The following is a 13,275-nucleotide window of genomic DNA, read 5'->3' as shown; positions in this document are numbered from 1 at the left end:
TAAAGTTTTATATAAACTCACGTTTTCCTATCCTCATTTCCTCTTTTTGAAGCTGTCCAAAGCAAAAGCCACACTGAAGAGTTGGATGGGCATATCATCGCCTTCTGGCTTTGTAAGGCCAGGTCTACAACCAGGACTGGGCACCGGGCTCCGCTTAACTCTACTCTCCACCTCACTTTCCCTATCCACACCCCACATCGATTCCTTTTCTAATGCCTGGGCTCCCCGGTGCCCACTGGTGTGAGGGTGCTGCACCACCACATCACCACACTCTCAGAGCCAAACCCGCCCGGAGGAAAGACCGGGCCATCAGGAACACAACACACAGCTGTGCTGCCTCGCCTTGTCCTGACACAGAGATGGAGAGGGTGCAGGTACAAAGAGCCAACAAGCCAAGGGGACCCATCCTCTACAACAGCGTCAGCCGGGGAACTGCCAGTGAGTATTACCAAGCTACTGTTAACTAGTGAGGCAAATGCTTCTACACAGGGCCACCCAAAATACCAGGGCCAATGTCACTCTGTTGCCAGCTTGACATCACAAGCAGGTCCCATTTTTAGAGAAACTGGAACTAACAAAAATGTGGAGCTCTTTGAAACCCAGGGCTCTGAGATGTGGAAGAGCTGTTTGCTTGGTACTGGCGCTTTAGTCTCCTTCCAAGAAGCAATTAGTTGGGGCCTGGCTGCGTGTTTAACTAAGTAGTTAATTAACTATTTATTTGAGTAGATAATATACACACATGGGAAAAATCAAAGAGTACTAAAGGTTTTTTTTTAAATTAACATCATGGAAGGACGTGGGACGGAATTTGCATAATCTCCTTTTGTCCATAGCAAGAATTATCACTGGGCGTTTGTTCACAGAACCCAGAGAGTGTGTCCTCTTAGCTCGCTCAACTCTTAGCTCTGAGGCTGGGCTTGGTCAAGTGGGAAGCCAACTGTCATGGACCTGCCCTCGACAGGCTCCCAGGGAGCTGCTGGTCTCTCCCCAGCTCTGCCATGGTCCCTAATTTCCCTCGATTCCTACTAGGATTGAGAATTGCCTAACAAAATCAGGGTCATAAGTTGGGATATTTATTTCCATGTACATTTTAAGGAAAGAGCGTTTTTCCCTTCCTTCAGTTGGTTATGAAGTTGGAGGAGATGTCTGCTCAAAAGTAACGTCACAAGCAATATGTCTTAGAATCCCTACCTTGAGAAAGGGTTCAAGATAGGGGTTAGAGTCTCTTAATCCTCCTATTATGCAGACAAGGGGAAGGGGAGGCCTCACAAGTGGCTCAGGAGGTTTCACATAGCACATCTTCCTGTCTGTAGGAGACAGCCAGCTTTGAGATCTGTTGACGATGAGTGCCAAAACAGATTAGGTTTCCCTGGAATTCTGCTAGAACATGCCCGCCACCCTGTTTCAATCAGGCAGCAGGGCAGTCAGGGTGAATGCCGCCTCCCTCCATGCTAATTGAGGCACCAACAAGCCCTACTGTAACCATACCGGGTTACATCCCATTGGCAGTCTCACTTCTGTTTGCATGGCCTACATCTGCAAATAACAGCAGGTAGCATTCATGGAGCGCTTACACCGTGCCAGGCGCCATATTCAGCCTCTCGTGTGCATTATTTCACTCAATCCTCCTAACAACCCCAGAAGGTAGTCCTATTTGCTATTTTACAGACGAGGCATCTGAGGGTTCCAAAAGTGAAGCAACCTGCTCAGGTAAGCGGCAGAGCCAGCACCTGAATCAGGGAGTCTGAGCTTATGTTCTTAATACACTGTCCCACCTTAATACACTGTCGTGCCTATTTCTAGGCCTTCTAAGTCTTTTGGGGGTGTTTACCTTAGGATTGCGAGCAGGGGTGGTGTTATTTAGTATAAGTTTACCATTGGGCTTTCTTTCTGAGAGTCACAGGCTGGGGGCTGGTGGCTTCTCCACTAAATATTTGTATCATTTAGCGATGATTAAGAAGCGCACACACACACAAATGCACACCATGTGTCATGCTTCTTGTAATCCCAAATCAGCCCTGAAAAATGTATCCAAATCTTGTCAGGAGCCTTAAAAATGCAAAACAAAATTGGCCAGCTTACTAAAATGCCACTCCCAAGCACACTGTGCCCTGACATGTTTGCATCTTCATGGCTCCTTAGGCAGCCTGACTTTCCACGAGGCTGGCCCAGGCCCCGGGGGCACTGCAGCTGGCATACACGCAGCACAGCCTCCTGCGTGGCTGGTGGTCTTGGGTGGTTACAGATACTCACGTTGATTTGCCACAGATTTTCCTCTGGTACCACTGCTTGCAGTTGGTGAAGTACTTCTTGTTGGTGCCGATGAGCTTCTGCACAGCGCACACGTTGGGGCTAAAAGAAAAGCAGCAACATTAGCAAGATAGTCAGGATGTCCACCCCACCTCCATATCCTTCCCACCATGCGGGCCTTCCTGGGTCATTAGAACATTCTAGATATGGAGAAGATATAGTCATTTCAATCTTGGTACTGGGGGTGGCTCGGGGTAGACTTTGCCCCTTGTGGCCTAGATTTCCATCAACCTCCCCTTAAAGTTTCCCCCCAAATTAAATGTTATCAAAGTATATCCCACACATTGATATAATCTCATGTAAGTATCCTTCTTTGACACAGACCTTCGGTAAGCGTAAATAAAAGCATCTTAAAATTTTTAAATTGTATGTTACAGATCGAGAAAACTAGCTAAGTAAAAGTGGTATGTTTGCTAAGCAAAGCAGCTTCGAGAGAAGCCCCCAGCCTATCTCTGCACCCCCACCCCACACTGAGCCAAAACGCCCACAGGCTCCAACCTGGCTCCCAGTGCCCACTGCCGGCCCTGTTGTCCCGGGGGCCGAGGTCTGTGCCCAGCACCTCCCAGGAGGCTCCACACACAGACATATTCTGTGTGCCTAGGCTAGCTGCCTGGCTCCCAAACACGACATGCCGGCTGCCATCAGGACTTGATAGGAGACTCTCTCCCACTGGACTCTCAGTCGTTCATTACTTAGACCCCAGCTGAGCCCCACTGGAGAAAGCCTTCTTCCAGTGTCCCAGGTAACACCCTCTGTCCATCCCCTGACCTGGGACACAGCCTTCGTTTACGTGGGGTACCAACAGAACCCAAAACCGATCACAGTGTGCATGTCTCCTCTCCTCCACCACCTTCCAAAGAACCTTGAAGGCAGGTGCTCTGCCTTGTTCTTTCTTTTACATTCTAGGTGGGGCCGAGCACTGGGTCAGGGTGGAGAAGGAGCTGGAATGAATTTGTTGAAAATTCTGCTCCCAGGATCACCCAGCTCAGCAGAGGCCTCAGGAACTCTGTGGAAAAGCTGAGTGCAAATGCCCTGGGGTTGTGCTGAGAAGCCTTCTTTCCCAGAGCCATGAGGTTTTGGTTTTGTGTATTTTATTCAGTGTACCAAGTCCTGAACCAAATCGTGCTCAGGCCATGTGGTGGCAGAACCTTCAATAGGAGGCCCTGGGGAAAAGAGGCAGCTGTGGCTGTGTGGTGAGGGTTGGGAGGGGGTCATCCTGAGCCAGAGGCAGGGCAGTTCATCTGGCTGAATCACAAGTCAGAGGAAAGCAAAGTGAAGAGACTGAGGGCTTTCACAAAACCTCTGCGCCCAGAGAACTTCAGGTATCATCTGTAGGTATCAATTCCTCTGTTACTTTAGAAATGTAATCAATAGCCATCATTTGACATGCACGGTATTTTTCAGGAAGATGCTGATACTGCAGTGAGAGCTATACCTGCCATCCCTATCACATCGGCTGCAGGAACTTGGTCACTTCTCAAATACTCAGAGTCGGGTTACTGGGTAGGAGGGCACACTGACCCTTTACTTCTCTGCCCTGTCTCTTCTACTGTGTGGATGTCACCTCGTGTCCAGTGTGTGGTGCAGGAGGCAAAGGTGAGTGGGCCAAGGAGGCACAGTAAATCTTAGCGGGTTGATGTAAGAACCTGAGGGCAAGAGAAGTTAAGGGTGGAGAGGAGACTACAGAGCGGCAGGGAGGAGAGAGGCCACGTGCCCTTAGTCCTGGCTGGGTCTGGCCAGCTGCCTGCAGCCTCCAGAGGATTCTAACAGAAGCCACCTGGCCTCTCTGTGTGCTGCCTGGGATTCATGCAGCAGTCCCCAAATGAGCCCCGGAGCGTCCCTGCTGGCTACACACCAGCCCTAGATGCTGTTCACTGCTACACAATCTCAGAAGTTCTTCTATCTGACCAAGCAGGAAACAATTACTGTCGATGAATTCCCAGCAGCCTTCCGTAGGCGTCTGGCGAATCTTCAGCAAGTCTCTTGTGGATGTGGCTCCAACATTCCTCTGCAGAGTGAGTTGCCACTGCTGCTGCCCTTTGAGACAGGAGCGGGGCCTGGGGGTCGCTGTGACCTGCTCCCTCTCACATCCATCAGGGTGGGAGGGGTGGGCTGTGTATATAGGAAATTTATGCTGAAGTTTAATCTAAATTAGCAAGCCATTTCTGGGCTTTCTGCCTCAAGCACAACGGCTCTGCTGTGCAACTTGGATTTGAAAATCAAGTGCATCAGGAAATTCTGTCCAGTTTTGGTTGCTGATATTCAGAAGTATGACTACATTTTTATTTCTCTCTTGGTGCTACTTTTTTTCCCTCCCTATAGTAACACAGATAGAGCCAGGAGTCAAGAGACCACATCACAGTCACTACAGCTTCCTGCGTTTGGACTCACTAAGCTGTAGTTTCCCCATCTGTAAAATGGGAACACGAACAAGAGATCTCATGGCGTTGTGGTGAAGATGAAAGCAAAAGTGGTGATGGGCGATAAAGTGCTGCACACGAGCAAGGCACATATCATCTCTTCCTTCACGTTTTGGAGCACACCACATTTCCCTAAAACAGCAGAGAGATTTCCTTCCCTTTTCACCAGTTCTCACTTTGAATGAAGGGTCGGAGCTTGAACAAGGTTGTCCATTTTTCACAGGGTGCCACACACCTGTGCAAGGCCAGGCAGCCCTGTAGTATTTTCAGGGACACTTAGATCAGAGCAAATGCAACCACTCGTCACAGTTCATCTGCTTGTGCATCTCGACTTTACCATGGGCACATATGACTTAGCCCATTCTGCCCATCACAGATCACTACAGGCCTTTCCAACTGCACAGCGAGAAGCTAATCAAGAGGATTAGCCTACAGGGGTGTGTGGGGGGGGGCGGTCGGTGGAGAGGAAGTTGATCTCATATCTGAAAGTCCTAATAAAGAGCATTTGCATTAAAAAAAAAAGCACCCTGTTTTCTGGCTGGGCAGTGTCTCTTCTGGGCTCTGATGGGAAGGAGGCTTGCTATAGAGATGGTTCTTGGTGGAACAAGGTCAACACCTTTGGGGAAGCTTCACTGTGGTGTGCACAGAGACACCATTCCTGGTGGCAGTGCTGCAGGGCAAGCTAGAGGAGTCTTCTCCTGACTTAGTGGCTAAGATACAGAGGGGACAGAAACCTCCCAGGCGGATTGTGGCATCCAACCATAACGTGCTTCATTGGCAAGAAAGGTAGAGACAAAGGTGAGCCGGGTAGTGGCAATGAAAATGCCATTTGCTCACATTTTGACTTTTATGCCTGATATCCTCCTCCTCTTTCTGACCTGCCCCCTCACCCTTTAGGACACACAACCTAAGTCAAAGGTGACTCTCCCGCTTCCCTGAAGACCCCAGGACATCTGGCGGTGCTCTCCTCTTTCCAGGAGGGTGTTGAGGCTGAGGCAGGGCCCTGCTTGATCTCATTCTGCAGAGCAGCCAGACTCACTGCCCAGCAGGCCCCCTCCCGGCAGCCCTGGGCACCTGAGAGGCCAAGTAAACCCCTAAAGCCACAGGCAGAGGGAACGAGGATAACTACTTCCTGTGAGGCGGCAGCCTGTGCCCACCCCCAGAGCACTCCTAGGGGTGGGGATCCAACGCTTTGTAAAGTCCTACGAAGTCAACTCTACTCACTCCCAACAGTGAGTTTTGATCTGAGTACAGATCTGTCCAGTCATGGGGTGGTCTGCGTTCTACCAGGGTGTGAATGTCAGAGTCAGTGGCAACGGGCTCCCCCTGAGACCCAGCGGCATTTGTGCTGCTACACGACTCTATCCACATATAGTCTGACCTGGTTGTGAAAAAGGAGCTAGTGCAACCAGCTCTGTGCAACTAGCTCTGGACTGGAAGCTGCGGCCAAGCCGTGCTATGTGTGCAGCAGGCTGGTCTAGTCTGGGAGGTAGAAACATTGCCCACCTCTGCTTGGGTTTGGGCCAGGGTCTTTACCAGGTCAGACCCTCTGCCTGGGCTTGCCTCCTAAAGGCAACACATCTTCAGTGCCTCAAAAGAATATCTGCAATGACAACGTCCCAAATTTACAAATCTAGCCATTGTTTTAAGAGAGATTCTAACCCCAGCTCCAGTGCATACTGCAGGACTGTGGGAAAGCGGTGTGTCCTCTCTGGACTCAGTTTCCCCATCTGAACAATGTATGTGAGGCCCACGGAATTCTGCTCTTCATTTGCCAGGGGAGGAGATGCCACATTGCCTTAACTGCCTTTGCCGTGCCTGGAGAGCACTATCTGTGCCAGGTGGTGGGTGCGGGGCCTGGCTAGGTGAACAGGAGCCTGGGGGCCTGGGATGCTGTCAGCTTGTGTGGCCCCAGTCTCACATCTGGAAGCACTGGACAAGGACCTGGCTGGACTGGAATATGTGCACTGCTGGGTGGGCTTCCTCTCTGCCCTGGCCACCTTCCCACGGTGATTCTGGGCAGAGCTGCCAACTCCCCCTTCCTCCTCTCTGCTGGGAGAAGCTGAAAGCCCGGGTCAGGTCTTCTGCTCTTGACCTGAGTCTGGTCGCTGGTCAGCTCTCCCACCGCCATCCTCTACAAAGCGTCCGCTGCTGGCTTTCCCTCCATGGCCCCCGACCTCCCTCCCTCCACCTCGTGCAGGGCTGGTCCCTCCGAGCGCCCCACGCTCCCTGCTTTTCGTTTGGGCTTTGTCCCCTGCGCCCCCAGCCCGTCCCTCCGCCACCCCTAGCGGGGCAGCCCGGCTTACCCATGCTGCCGGCCACGGAGCCGGCTGTGCTGCAGCACCAGCTGGTAGGGCGACCTGGCGGGGCCCGCCAGGGTGGCGGCGGGACCCAGGGCCAGCGCCAGGGCGAGGGGCAGCAGCCGCACGAGGAGCGCCATGGAGCGAGACGGCGCGCGGACGGGCGGCGAGCGGGCGGCCGAGGAAGTGCAAGCGCTCCGCCGCGGGCCAGGTTAAGTAAGCGGCGGCGGGAGGGAGCGGCCGCGAGGGGCGGGGAAGCCCGGCGGGCGGCGCAGAGGGCGGGCTGCCCGGGCGCCTCGGCCGCCCCCGCCTACCAGCCCGCCGGCCAGGGCTGCGCGCACCGCTCACTTTCCTCACCGCCCAGCCCTCCTCTCCGCCGTCCGCCCTCCCTCTCCTCACCAACCGACTCCAGGGCTCCAAGGGCTACAGGTCCTCCGGAAAGGGGAGGCTGGGAGTAAGGGGCAGCTGTGCCCGAGGCTCTCCCCACACTTCACTCCCTCCAGGAGCCCGCAGGGCCCTGAGCCCAAAGACCCCTCGCTGGTCTTGAGGCTATGAAACACTGTGGAAGTGGGAAGGGAGACAATGCTGATCCCACAATACCCTCCTCGTCAGACTTGCCTCTGCATTCCGGGAGCACGCCTCTCTTCCCAGAGGCTTGCTAATTGAAAGACAGACAGGAGTAAATCTTATGATTGACAGAAGACAAAAAAATGTGGGGCAAGTTTTGTTAAGACTAAGCTACTCTTGGAAACCGTGGAGAAGGATGCGGTCCATCACCTTGGTGCATACCCGTTCTCTTTTGTTAAACATCTCTGCAGCACTGCATGCCAGGTACATGCTGCAAAGAGCTGGAAAAGACAAGATTTCTGCCCTGGAGGAGCTCAGCTCAACTAAACGTATAGTCACCTGGGAGGGAGGTACATATTCGCCCAAGCGCCTATTAATCACCCACCAGTTACTGGTACTGCTAGCCTGGGGAGACAAAGATGGATGAGTGAGTGAGATACAGGCGCTTTCTGAAAATGCTCAGTCAGGAGATCCACGGGCTAGCCAACAGTGTGCCATGGAGAAGGGCAGCTGGGGCCTTGGGAACCCACAGGAGGCACCTGGCCCTGACAGGAGGTGACACCTGCTCTTAGGCCCGAAGGGTGAGAAGGAGTTAGCCAGGCAAAATGAAGTGTGCGTTCAGGGAACCTAAGTTGTCCCTCTGGCTGAAGCATGGGAAGGTGGAGTCAAGGGTAAAGGAGGAGGGAAGATGTGTTGCAGGACCCAGACCCAAGCTAAGAGTCCTGCAGGTGATGGAGAAGCAGGCAAGTGACATGATCAGTGCCAGGAGTAGGCTATGCGAGGATCAGATAAAATAACATAAGACTGGAGGCAGGAGGGTCAGGTGACCAGCAGGGGACCGTGTGAGAGCTGGACCAATGGCAGTAGAGGTGCGCATGAAGAAAGGTGGCAAACCCAAGGGGTGTCTAGGACATAACAGACCAGCAGAACTTGGAGGCTGTACATGGGGATTGGGGGAGAAGGAGGAGGAGTCAAGAATGACTAAGGTGCTATTGGCATGGGCATCTTGGTGGCTAGTGGTACTATTTTTAGAATGAGGGACATGGAGGGGGTTGCAGATTTGCCAGTAGAGTCAGTGGTTCTGGACACACAGAGTTTGAGGTGCCTGTGATTCATTCAAGTGGAATGTCCTCTGGGCAGCTGGCCATAAGGATCTGGAGCTCGAGCAGGGATCTGGGGTGGAGATTCAGACGTGAGAGTCATCCTCGGCCTGTCTGAAGCCGAAGCTGTGGGAGTGGATGAAGTCTCTGGGGAAGGCATGTGGAGCAAGAGGTGGGTGATGACAGATGATGGAGAGGAGGCATGGGAGAGCAGCCACAAGGGAGGTGAAGGGGTGCTGACAGGAGAGCAGGAGGAAATGGGGGTGTGGAGCTGTGGTAGGAGGGGGGAGCCCCAGAAGGAGGGAGCTGCATGCAAGACACATCCTAGGAGCATCCGCTATGTGGAAACAGTGAGGCACTGGGGACTTGGCTGCAGAGAGCAGGAGGATGGAAGCCAGATGATGGTGGTTTGATGGAGAGATGGGGCGGTGATGGTGAGCGGAAAGATGATTTTTTCAAGAAGCTTGTCTGAGAAGGGAAGGGGAGAGTCAGGGTGGAAGCCAGAGAAAGACAAAGTCAAGAGAGGCTTGGACATGTTAGAATGCTGATGGAAAGGAGGTAGACGGGAGGAGGTCAACACCAGGGGCTGATCTGAGTGAGGGGCGAGGGTAAGCAAGGAGAGGAGGGGAAGCAAAGAGAGGGGGAGCAGAGCAGTTTGGGGGCTGGAGGAGGGGCAAGGTACTGAGGGAGTAAAAGCTATTGAGGGCCTGACTTGGGGGAATAGTAGAGGCAGTGGAGAGGAGAGGACAGGTTCCAGGGAGATTTCAGGGGTAGCACTGACTAGACTTGGAAACCCCTTGGGCACGCAGGGTAAGGGAGAGGGGGAGTCGGAGACAATGGTGAGGCTTGTAGCTGAGATAACTGGATGCATGCTGGGCACTCTGGTGAAGGTGTACACTGGGCTGCCTGCAGGGAGGGAGGCACGACTCCAGGTGTGTTCACATCATGTATGACAAGCCACCTGCATTTCCAGGTGGAGGTGTCCAGGAGGGAGCTGCCTTCAAAGGTCTGGATGTCAGGGGAGGTGTGAGGACTAGAGATGCAGATTTGAGTCACGGCACTAGAAGGTGGTGGCTAAAGCCATGGACATCCCTGGGGAGCGTGTTTTGGAAAAGAGGAGGAAGAGAGAGGGGAAGAAGAAAGGATGGCAGGCAAGAGCCCTAGGAAGCACCCATCTAGAGAGGTTGAGGGGCAGGCAGAGAAGGAATCCTGAAGGGACAGAGGTCCAGGGAGATCCAGTGAGGCCACAGGAGAGGAGAACTTCAGAGAGCCACTGTCATTGCCAGGTGGGGCAGAGCTCATGCTGGACCATATCACTGAGTGGTTCCTAGACTATGCTTGGCACTCAGGAAACAAAAGACCACAAGTCTATGGAAAGATTTCTGGAACATTCTGACTCCAAGTTGTATCTTCTGCATTGAAGACTAGGGGATGTTCTGGGGTGGCTTTGACCTTGGGGAGAGCCAGGTCGTTCCCTGATGCCTTCCCTGTCTCCTCCCCTCCCCATGTCCCCAGAAGGGAGAGGTGGGACATTCACTCCCCTGGCTACCTGTGGCACCAGTCCCAGTGCTGGGGACCTCTGCCACTTTGGGGGAAATGTTCCCATTGTCTGTCTCTGTCCAAGTGGGGCTCATTCTGCTCGCTGGTGAAGACTGTCAAGCACATACTTATAAATGGACTTTCCTGAAAACAACTTTCTGAAAGAGGAGAAGGCCTCTCCTGCTGCATTAGGTTCTGTGTTTGGGCTCCTGGGACTTAACTTCTCTTTATCTATGCATCCTTTTCTTCACTGTGGTGTTTATTATCATCTTCTTTTTTTCTGGATCCTTGGGGAGAAAATCCAGAGAACAGGATTGGAAGAACTATTTTGATGGCTTCCACATCCAAATATCCTATCTGCTGACTTCCTGCTCAGCCAGCAATCATGCAAAGAGAGAGGTGTCTTTGGCAATGACCCCACTCAGTGAGTTGATACGGATGGCCGCTAAGATCACGAGGTAGGAAGTCTGCCTTGGCCAGGGCTGAGGTTTGAGCACACAGCAGCCTCCACGGATTGCTACCTGAGTCTGAGCTGCGGTAAAATAATTCCCTTATAAGACTAGAAAGGTCCTGACCAGAAGGGTAGGGTAAGAAATGAAAGGAAGTTTCTGGGAAGGATATGTACTGAAAGGGGAGGAAGCAGCCGTTGGCAACTTTGCTTGATCCTTTAGGTGTGTAGCTTGGGACTCTCAGCCAGGATCCACCAGGTGGACCGCCAGCCCTGCCTGAGTGATGGCTTTGGTATAGCAAAGCTCTTCAGTGCAGACTCTGGAGGCAGGGACCTAGGTTCAAATCCCAGTCCTGCTACTTACAAGCTGTGTGGCTTTGGGCAAGCTGTTCAACGCCTCTGTGCCTCAGTTGCTACTTATAGAGATGATAATAAAACCTACCTCACAGGACTCTAGGATAGATTACATGATATAACAAAAGTAAAGTGGCCCAAAACTATGAGCTGCTTGCCTCTCCCCAGTAGTTGTTCTATGTAATAGAGGTCACTGGAAAGATAGGATAGTGTAGAAACTATAAAAATAATCATCTGAAAATGATAATTTAGTTGATTGCAAGCAAAACATTTCTCTGTTTCAACATGACAGTTTGGCATAGGACATTGGGAAGCTCTCAAGAGAGATTCAAGCTCAGGCTGGAAGTTCCCCCAAAGCCAGAGCATGGGCTGCATCATGACTTTAGGGACGATGCTCCTTGTGTGTAAGAACCCGGGAGCCCTGCCTTCCCGCCCAGCTCTCCCTCTGGCAAGATTTACAGGCTTTGGGGCAAGTCAGGTAATCTCACTGTAAAACTTCCCTCCTCCATAAAACTAACATTCGATGACTTGGGTTTTTCCATGAGCTCAGGAAAGAGATTACAGTAATACTTCATTTGCTGTTTAGATATAAAAAAAAAATTCCACCTCCATACCCCACCACTGCCCTCTCTCCCAAACCGGAAAACGCAGACCCCTGTGAATGTAAACACGTTCTCCCCCTAGACATCGCTGCTTTGGGGGGTGTTTTTGTTCCACAGGACAATGCTGCTGGAAGAAGGAGCAGGGGTCCTCTATCCCCGGGTGACCTGAAGCCAAGCAAGGCTAACCTGGCTCCCTAAAAGACCTTTCCTTTGGAAAGGATTTTCTTTTTCTTTCCATGTTAGACAAACTAAAGAGAAAGAGAGGCTTGTTTGGAACAATAATCACTAGACTTTTTCAGGCACTTTATAAAAATGATGACTTTCACATTCTGTGGCTCATACAAGATCACCAAAAACAGTTTAGTTTTTGAAAATAACTCTGTTGTGCTTGACAACAGGTCTTAAACAGCAAGATGAATTAGTAGTTCCAACAAGTTCCCCACAAAGGAAACTAAGAAAGAAACTGGTTCTGGGTCTGTCAGCAGGAGAGCTGGCATTTGCAGCCTTATCAACTTCATGCCTCCCTTTGCCATCCTCCCCAAAGTTCCTGGTGATGTTTGGGTATCAGTGGAGATAGAAGACATGGTCAAAGCGGTTTCTAGAGTGCTCTCGGCCTTTCTAACTGGCCACCATGTAGCGATTTAGAGAGCTCTTAAAATTTCCCTAAGACTTGCTAGGGAGAAAGAAAGGTGGGTTTTGGCATGAGATATCCAATTTTAAAGAGGATATGAATCAAATTTGGGGGAAAATTTCCATTCCTTGTACAATACACAGCACTTAGAACGGTACTTTACACACAGCAATTATTCCATCCACCTAACAAACAAATGCAAGAAACATCTCTATTTATTTAATTAAGTGGTGATTATCACACTGTTCAGAGGATTCAGATTTGGTTTTTCAAGGATTTCCCATGACCTTGCCACTCAAAATGTGATCTTCAAAGAGCAGCATCAGCACCAACCTGGAGTTGTTAGTAATGCAGAATCTTAGACAACCGCTACCCCCCACCTACTGAATCAGACTCTGCATTGTAACAGATTGTCAGGTCATTTGTGTGCATGTCAAAGTTTGAGGAGCACAGGCCTACAGGGTTATGTTAAATAGCTAAAGCTTAGATGAGTTTAAAATAGGATTCAATTTATGTACAACTTTTCCAGAAATACAGCCATTGATGAAAAAGAAATACACCTAAAAATTTGCACCAATGAAATGACCACATTGGAAATCTTCGCTCTCAGTGAGGCTCAACTCACTTTGTGGATGACAGTCAAGATGCTTTGGTGACTGGCAGGTGGCTTTTTCTCTAGGTCCAGTTGTTAGGTATTCAATATCTTCCTCACACTGAATGGGAAAAGGAAATTGTGTTTAGTGAGGGTCACCTTCCATTCTTCTCTCCTTTCAAAGCCTGCTAAGGGGGCCTGGGTGGTCCACAGATTTGTACCAGCAAAACTTAAAACACACTTGCAGCTTCAGGCTTGGCAATTGATGGGGACAGACAGCTGTCACAGCCCTAAAATGGCATTAGGTCCCCAGTGTTTACATTCTTAAGTGACTTGCAGTTTTCACAACTTCTCCAAACACTGGCTTTCTTAATCAGGGCTTGCCAAATGCTACTTGTTGGTTAGAACCCAA

The 13,275-nt window shown here is 51.1% G+C and overlaps 1 protein-coding gene across 2 annotated transcripts in view; it reads right to left on the bottom strand.

Annotated features, from left to right (window-relative positions):
• The window catches only part of TGFBI (transforming growth factor beta induced), a 32,457-nt gene extending 25,259 nt beyond the window's left edge, over positions 1-7,198 (bottom strand). For both annotated transcript variants that reach the window (XM_058540764.1, XM_058540772.1), the window contains exons 1-2: positions 7,037-7,198; positions 2,254-2,352 (exon numbers count right to left, since the gene is read on the bottom strand). In XM_058540764.1, coding sequence (XP_058396747.1) covers positions 2,254-2,352; positions 7,037-7,170 — 233 coding nt within the window. In that variant the 5' untranslated portion in view covers positions 7,171-7,198. The remainder of the gene's footprint in view (positions 1-2,253; positions 2,353-7,036) is intronic.
• Positions 7,199-13,275: the final 6,077 nt, after the last annotated feature.

Source organism: Diceros bicornis, chromosome 1 (assembly GCF_020826845.1).
Source record: "Diceros bicornis minor isolate mBicDic1 chromosome 1, mDicBic1.mat.cur, whole genome shotgun sequence".
Classification (NCBI taxonomy): Eukaryota; Metazoa; Chordata; class Mammalia; order Perissodactyla; family Rhinocerotidae; genus Diceros; species Diceros bicornis.
Note: the sequence above shows the minus strand (reverse complement) of the source record. Positions and strands in the feature narration are given on the sequence as shown.